This window comes from Ochlerotatus camptorhynchus, unplaced genomic scaffold (genome assembly GCF_037179485.1).
Source record: "Ochlerotatus camptorhynchus isolate MF236.1 unplaced genomic scaffold, CSIRO-AGI_Acam_v1.1 ptg000435l, whole genome shotgun sequence".
Taxonomy (NCBI): Eukaryota; Metazoa; Arthropoda; class Insecta; order Diptera; family Culicidae; genus Ochlerotatus; species Ochlerotatus camptorhynchus.
Window position 1 is genome coordinate 562,720 of NW_027040921.1, and position 7,417 is coordinate 570,136.

Sequence of the window (7,417 nt, forward strand, 5' to 3'; positions counted from 1 at the left end):
CGGGTCGGTAGCAGACCTAAGAAAAGAAATTGTCAAGCTAACACGACGGTGGGCGTTGAGAGGCCTCCCACCGATTTCACCACCAGGGCTCATCAGCTGACAGGTGTCAGCCTGACAGCTGCCAGCACGAACGTTGGGGACCGGACCGAGAGACGGCGTCATCATGATCATTATATAATTGCGATAGCCAAGTGATTCACACGTTTTGTAATTGTTCTTTTATTACAATAAAGTTATGTTTTAATTTATTCGTGAATCGCGCGCGTACATTCAATACAAACCTATATCGCAACAGTGACGACGAGGTGTAGGAGTTTTTCGTGCGGAAAATTGCGCGTTTGTCCGGTGTTTTCGCGGATTAGAAGACCGGGGATAAAGTTTGGTAGCGATGGTGGAGCCACAGCCGACCAACATTACAGAGGCGTTGGTGCAGATCCTGAACAATCAGCAGGCATTGATGCGGCAAATCTACCAGCAGTTGGCCACTACTCAGCTCGCCGTGAAAAACCTATCCCGCGACGAATCGGTGCTGGACTCCCTCTCTAGCAACATGGCGGAGTTCGTCTACGACAAAGACAATGGGCACACATTTGACGCATGGTTTTCCCGCTACGTCGACCTTTTCGACAAAGATGCCGGCAAGCTGGATGACGCTGCAAAAGTACGACTACTCCTGCGGAAATTAAGCCCACCCGAGCATGAGCGGTACAACAGCTTCATTCTTCCGAAGCTCACTCGAGAGTTTACTTTTGCTGCTACGGTGGAAAAATTAAAATCGTTGTTCGGTGCCACAGTTTCAACGTTCCAGCGGCGATACAACTGCTTGCAGACCACCAAGGAGGACAGCGATGATTACCTGGCCTACTCCTGCAAGGTAAACAAAACCTGCGTCGACTTCAAATTATCGGAGTTGACAGAGGAACAGTTTAAGTGCCTCATTTACGGCCTTAAATCCAAGCAAGAGGCGGAGATTCGGATGCGCCTCATCAACAAGCTAAATGAATCGGTGGACCTGACCCTACAGCAGATTGTGGAACAGTGTAACAGCTTGGTCAACCTGAAGCAGGACACAGTGATGGTTGAAAGTTGTTCTTCAACGGTGAAAGCTGTCGCGTACCCCAAGCGAACAACGTCGAAGCGTCAGTCGCCTTCGGATTGCAGCAACAACCGGGAACAACCCAAGACACCCTGCTGGTCATGCGGGGGCATGCACTATAATAAGGATTGCCGGTTTAGAGATCACAGGTGCAACGAATGTGGAAAGTACGGGCACCGTGAGGGCTATTGTGCCTGCTTCTCGTCGAAATCATCGAACAACGCTGTCAATCGCTCGGATAACAAGAAGAAAAGGCGACAGCCGTTGTCGAAGATAGTAACCGTCCGAAGCATCGGTCAGCGGCGCAAATTCGTCGAAATCCAACTCAACAACGTTCCGCTTCGTCTTCAGTTGGACACCAGTTCCGACATCTCAATAATTTCGCACCGATCGTGGGCCAGAATCGGTCGACCAAAAGTAAAACCAGCAATTTGCAGCGCTAAAACAGCATCAGGGGAACCGCTTGAACTGGTTGCGGAATTGGAGTGCAATATAAACCTCAACGGCATCATACGGGAGGGTAAGCGTTTCGTTGCTTCTCCTAACGTTCATCTCGACATTCTAGGCATAGACTGGATGGACTTGTTCGGATTGTGGGACCACCCGATAGCGTCGTACTGCAATCAAGTGACTACACAAGCAAATCAACGTGTAGCGACCCTTCAAGCGCAGTTTCCTGAGGTGTTCTCCAGTGAGATAGGTCTGTGCAACAAGACTCCCGTCAAACTGGTCCTCAAAGGTAACCCCAAGCCGGTGTTCAGACCAAAACGACCGGTGGCTTACTCCATGGAGCATGTTGTGGAGGTGGAGATTTTTCGCCTGCAAAACCTTGGCATCCCGATGAAAGTGGATTTCAGCGACTGGGCGGCACCGATTGTCGCGGTTCGGAAGCCAAATGGAACCGTCCGTATCTGCGCCGACTTTTCGACTGGTCTAAATAGCGTTCTGGAACCAAACCAGTATCCATTGCCTTTGCCCGAGGATATTTTTGCGAAGATGGCAAACTGTCGGATTTGCAGTCACATTGACTTGTCCGACGCGTACCTGCAGGTAGAGGTGGATCAAGCCAGTCAACCGCTACTAACCATAAACACCCACAAAGGCCTCTTTCAAGTTACGCGCTTGTCACCCGGTATCAAGTCAGCTCCGGGTGCCTTTCAACAGCTGATGGACACAATGCTAGCTGGTCTCAACTGTACTGTTGGTTACCTCGATGACATATTGGTCGGGGCCGTAATGAAGAAGAGCATCAGCACAATCTGCAGCTAACTCTCGCGCGGCTCAAGGAGTATGGGTTCACCGTACGCATCGAAAAGTGTAGCTTCGGCATGCAGCAGGTCAAGTATCTGGGACAAATCCTGGATGGCAACGGAATCAGGCCGGATCCCGAGAAAATTGCTTCGATCGTCAGCATGCCTCCACCACACGATGTTTCAACGCTTCGCTCCTACTTGGGTGCCGTAAACTATTACGGCAAATACGTCAAAGAGATGCGCACTCTACGACATCCAATGGATCAGCTGCTGAAGGCTGGAGTAAAATTCGAATGGTCACCGGCGTGTCAAGCATCGTTCGATCGTTTTCGAGAGATTCTTCAGTCACCGTTACTGCTGACCCACTACAATCCCATGTTAGACATCATTGTTTCGGCGGACGCATCTGCATTGGGACTGGGAGCACGAATCGCTCACCAGCTTCCCGACGGGACTATTAAAGCCATTTGTCACGTGTCCCGTAGTTTAACGACAGCCGAAACCAACTACAGTCAGATCGAGAAGGAAGGATTGGCTATCGTATTCGCTGTAACCCGTTTTCATCGAATGTTATTCGGTCGAAAATTCATCCTCGAGACAGACCATAAACCGCTACTTGCTATTTTTGGGTCAAAAAAAGGGGATTCCTACGTATCAGTGTTGGAAAAATCATTTTCAAAAAAAGTTCTATCACAGCTCATTGCAGAGATAAATCCCAAAGGAACTTCTCACAAAAAGTTCGCGAACGAGAGATGATAAAAAGTTCATGAAAGCGTAGAGCGAGAGAAATTTTCATTTCGTATCGCAAAAGATCTTTCGTCTCTCCATCTCACATCATTTCACACGTACTCGTGATTCGAACCAACCAAATATACCCTCAGCTTTGTTCTTTTTTTCCAGCGAGTAAAGGTAGGCGATGATCATGCGAGAGTGTCTGTTTGTTTTCTTCTCGTTCTCCGATATTTTTCGCATCCTTCACATTAAATACCATTTCCAGAGAACTTTGAGATTTGTGCGTAATTGCTTTTGTAAACAAACACGTCATTCAGCGATTTCTCACGAATCAAAGCACAATCTAGCGAACTATACTATACCAAATGAATCATTCCTCTACCTGTCTGTGTTGTTAGTTTTTTAGATTGAACTTTAATTCACGAGAAATCGGCGAATTAAGTGTGTGTTTACAAAAGAAATTACGCCCTAATCTCAAAGTTTTCCGGATTTATTTATAGTTTTAGTTCTCAATGCAACCAGCTAATAATAGATACTTGTAACCAGTGCTGTAAATTTTCATATCAATAGATTGAAGATGAACCACTACAAACATTCAATCAATTCTGTGTAAACGAATTCTCACATGACCATAATTTGAAGAGCCCCTTTCTCATTCGAAGCTCATTGTCACTGTCAATTGAGTCACTCAGTATCATTTGATATACGACAGTGGAGTATGGAAGAAATCCAGGAAAATGGTCCCGAACAGACAAGTCGACCCGATGTCGGATCAATGTAAGGCTAATTTAAGGTCGATGTCGACCCAATGTCGTGTTAATGTCGGGTCAATTTTGGGTTTATGTCGGGTCAATGTCGGGTCAACATCGGGTTGGGGTTTGATAGAAGTCAGGTTGGTGTCGGGTTGGCTTAGCTTTTTCGCCGGAATGTCGACCAGAGCTCCGTTTGTGTGTAGGTTACACTCAATCGAATGATATATAGCGTTTCTCAAATGAGAATGATCCATGCCTTCGTCAAATGACTAAGCAACTGATATCACCCATTCGGAGGAGGTCCCCTTTGATAGCGAATAGCTACTTTTCTAATTTTCATCAAAAATGTTCAAATGATTTTGAGAATTTACAGCACTGGTAATAGCACAGTGAAAAAGTTCACCACCACCTATATTCCCAACCATCCCCCTGCATGTAATTATTGCATAAGAGCTTACAGGAACGATATTACGAACACTAGTGATGAGAGGAGCCATGCATTAACTGTATTTCGTGAAAATGAGGATACATTAGGCGCTCCTCCTTCCGCAACCCCCTATCCTGAGGAACGGTTTTAATATAAAAATTGCTAGTCACAAAATCTTACACTAAAGCGGCGCCGGTGGTGTAGTGGTAAGCGTGATTGCCTCTCACCCCAGCAGGCCTGGGTTCAATCCCAGTCGGCGCCGCCGGGATGTTCTGAGGCATAACATCTCTGATCGCGCCTTCCTTCGGAAGGGAAGTAAAGCCGTTGGTCCCCGGTTCATGAGTTGATGGGTCGATAGGTAGGGTCCAGGTGTAGGAGCTGCCTTCCTGGCGTCGGTAGCATTGGTGCTCAGCACGGAAAACAAGATCGACGGAAAACAAATCAAAGAAAAAAAAAAAAAAAAAAAAAAAAAAAAACTTACACTACCCTCCCCGTTCCACGTTAATGTCGCGTTGACACTTGTGCTGATTCATTCATTTTTTTTGCCAGAAACCAATGCACCAATCAATCAGTTGCACAAAACTGTTCACATCATCCTGATAACGGCTACTTTAAACAACAGGCGCCAGTTGACAGCCAGGTACCAGACTTATCAGTCTTTAGAGATTGTATTGATTTACTCGGGATAGCTTTCTGTCTATAATCTTTCCCTTGTGAAATGTGCAGTGCAATTTTCAAGAACGAATGTGGTGTAAAGAGATAGAGAGAAAAAATGATCTGATATTTTTCGTATCCTCACGTTGGTGATTCGAGTTAAAAAAGTTCGCGATATCTCATTCTCTCATCCCAGAAAGTTCGCTCAGGAAATATTGGAGTGTGAAACTAGTGAGGGAAAGTTCCCAAGAGAAAACGTATCGCAAGCGAAAATGATATTTTGGTGAGAATTCCATCACTGCTACGTATACGGCCAATCGACTGCAAAGATGGGTATTGACGTTGCTCCTCTACGATTTCGACATTCGCTACATTTCAACGGAAAGCTTCGGGGATGCGGATGTTTTGTTATCAACAAGTTCCTAGAGGTATTTCCGCTATCGTTCAAGATGATTCAAGCGGAAACCAGATCCGATGACACACTACACCAAGTTATTCGGTTCGTCAATAGTAAGTGGCCGCCTAAAAAGAAAGATCTCTCCGACCCTCAAGTCGAACAGTTCTATTTACGACGCGACTCGCTCAACGTCGAAGCCGATTGCGTGATGTATGGAGAACGTTTGGTTATTCCACCAAAGTTTCGGAAACGGGTGCTCCAACAGCTACAAAAAGGTCACCCAGGTGTGGAACGAATGCGATCGATCGCCCGAAAGTACGTATATTGGCCTCATGTCGACGAAGACATCGCCAAGCTCGTCCAAACCTGCAATGAATGTTCCAGTGTAACAAAAACTGACCGGAAGACAAATCTCGAATCATGGCCAGCCCCAGAAAACCGTGGCAGCGTATACATCTGGACTATGCCGGTCCTATGAATGGATGGTACTACTTCATTTTGGTGGATTCCTTCAGCAAATGGCCAGAAGTAGTGCGAACCAAGGAGATCACCACCTCAGCAACCGTGCGAATCCTTCGTGGAATCTTCGCTAGGTTTGGAGCTCCAGAGACGCTGGTAACTGACAATGGGCCACAATTTATCAGTGACGCTTTTGAATCCTATTGCGACAAAAATGCTATTCTCCACCTGAAAACTTCACCTTTCCACCCGCAGTCAAACGGCCTCGTGGAAAGGTTTGTAGACACGTTTAAAAGGTCGCTCAAGAAAATCACTGCAGGGGAGGGGGGAAACGTTGGACGAAGCCATCGACACTTTTCTCCAATGCTATCGATCTACACCATGTCGCACTGCACCTGATGGAAAATCTCCTGCTGAACTCTTCGTTGGTAGACCAGTTCGAACATCGCTGGACCTGCTACGTCCACCAACACAGTTCCACAAGATCAAGAATTCGAAGCAAGAAGAACAATTCAAGCACGAAAGCGAGAATCTACATTCCTCAGGATCTCGTCTGGACCAAGGTGTTCCGGAATAAGGAGTGGAGCTGGGATGCAGGAACAGTAGTGGAACGCCTAGGGAAAGTAATGTACAACATTTGGCTACCGACAAAGCAAATCCTCATAAGATCGCATTACAACCAGATGAGAACTCGCTATCAATCCGATGAGCAACAACTAAAAACACAAACACCAGCAGAATCACAACTTTCTCTGAGCGTCCTGTTGGACAGTTGCGGTCTATCTACGACATCGTCTCCGGAAGCTGAAAACCTTCCGGATTCACCAGAACAACCTCAGCGGCCAACTCAACGTAGCAACTAACGCCGTCCCGTAAGCAATCAACAGCAACAACCGATTCCTACACGCCAGTCTACGAGGCTTCGTAGGCCGCCCGTGAGGTATGAACCTTACCAACTCTTCTAAAAGGGGGGAGGTGTTGAGAGGCCCCCCACCGATTTCACCACCAGGGCTCATCAGCTGACAGGTGTCAGCCTGACATCTGCCAGCACGAACGTTGGGGACCGGACCGAGAGACGGTGTCATCATGATCATTATATAATTGCGATAGCCAAGTGATTCACACGTTTTGTAATTGTTCTTTTATTACAATAAAGTTATGTTTTAATTTATTCGTGAATCGCGCGCGTACATTCAATACAAACCTATATCGCAACAGTGGGAAAATTTCATCATCGCTGGCGACCTGAACGACAAACATCAAGCTTGTGGCAACAGTCGGCGCAATCAAAATGGCACACCATCCTGTACAATTACCTACAGGAAGCGCAGTACAACACCTTGAGTCCGGACACTCCCACCCGGTTGAGTAGGTACGGTGCTCACGCCACTATGGATATCTACATCAGCAACATGGGCAACTACAAGGATGGAGCCTTGTAGTATTTCCACCGTGATCCTAATCGATCTCTGTCTCATATTTGGCTCGTAGATCAAAACACGGTTCTGGAAGAAGCGTCGGCCTCCCAGCTGGAGCTGTTGAACGCAGTCTTAACGTCGATCGTTATCATAGTGTAATGTGTAATATCGATCTCCTCTCCACTTTTGGTTCGACGCCTTCTCGGCTCTCTCGACAACTGTCCGAATT

At 46.7% G+C, this 7,417-nt stretch overlaps 1 protein-coding gene across 1 annotated transcript; it reads left to right on the plus strand.

Annotated features, from left to right (window-relative positions):
• The first annotated feature begins 388 nt into the window (after positions 1-388).
• On the plus strand, positions 389-7,212 carry LOC135711749 (uncharacterized protein K02A2.6-like). The gene is made up of 4 exons (XM_065234709.1): positions 389-1,616; positions 1,662-2,296; positions 2,362-2,898; positions 7,093-7,212. The coding sequence occupies exons 1-4, from the start codon at positions 389-391 to the stop codon at positions 7,210-7,212; spliced, it is 2,520 nt and encodes an 839-aa protein (XP_065090781.1).
• Positions 7,213-7,417: the final 205 nt, after the last annotated feature.

Coding starts and splice junctions, on each gene's coding strand:
- LOC135711749 (XM_065234709.1), top strand. CDS start 389: ATGGTGGAGCCACAGCCGACCAACATTACAGAGGCGTTGGTGCAGATC. Junction 1,617..1,661: donor CAACGGCATCATACGGGAGG/GTAAGCGTTTCG, acceptor TCGACATTCTAG/GCATAGACTGGATGGACTTG. Junction 2,297..2,361: donor TAGCTGGTCTCAACTGTACT/GTTGGTTACCTC, acceptor CACAATCTGCAG/CTAACTCTCGCGCGGCTCAA.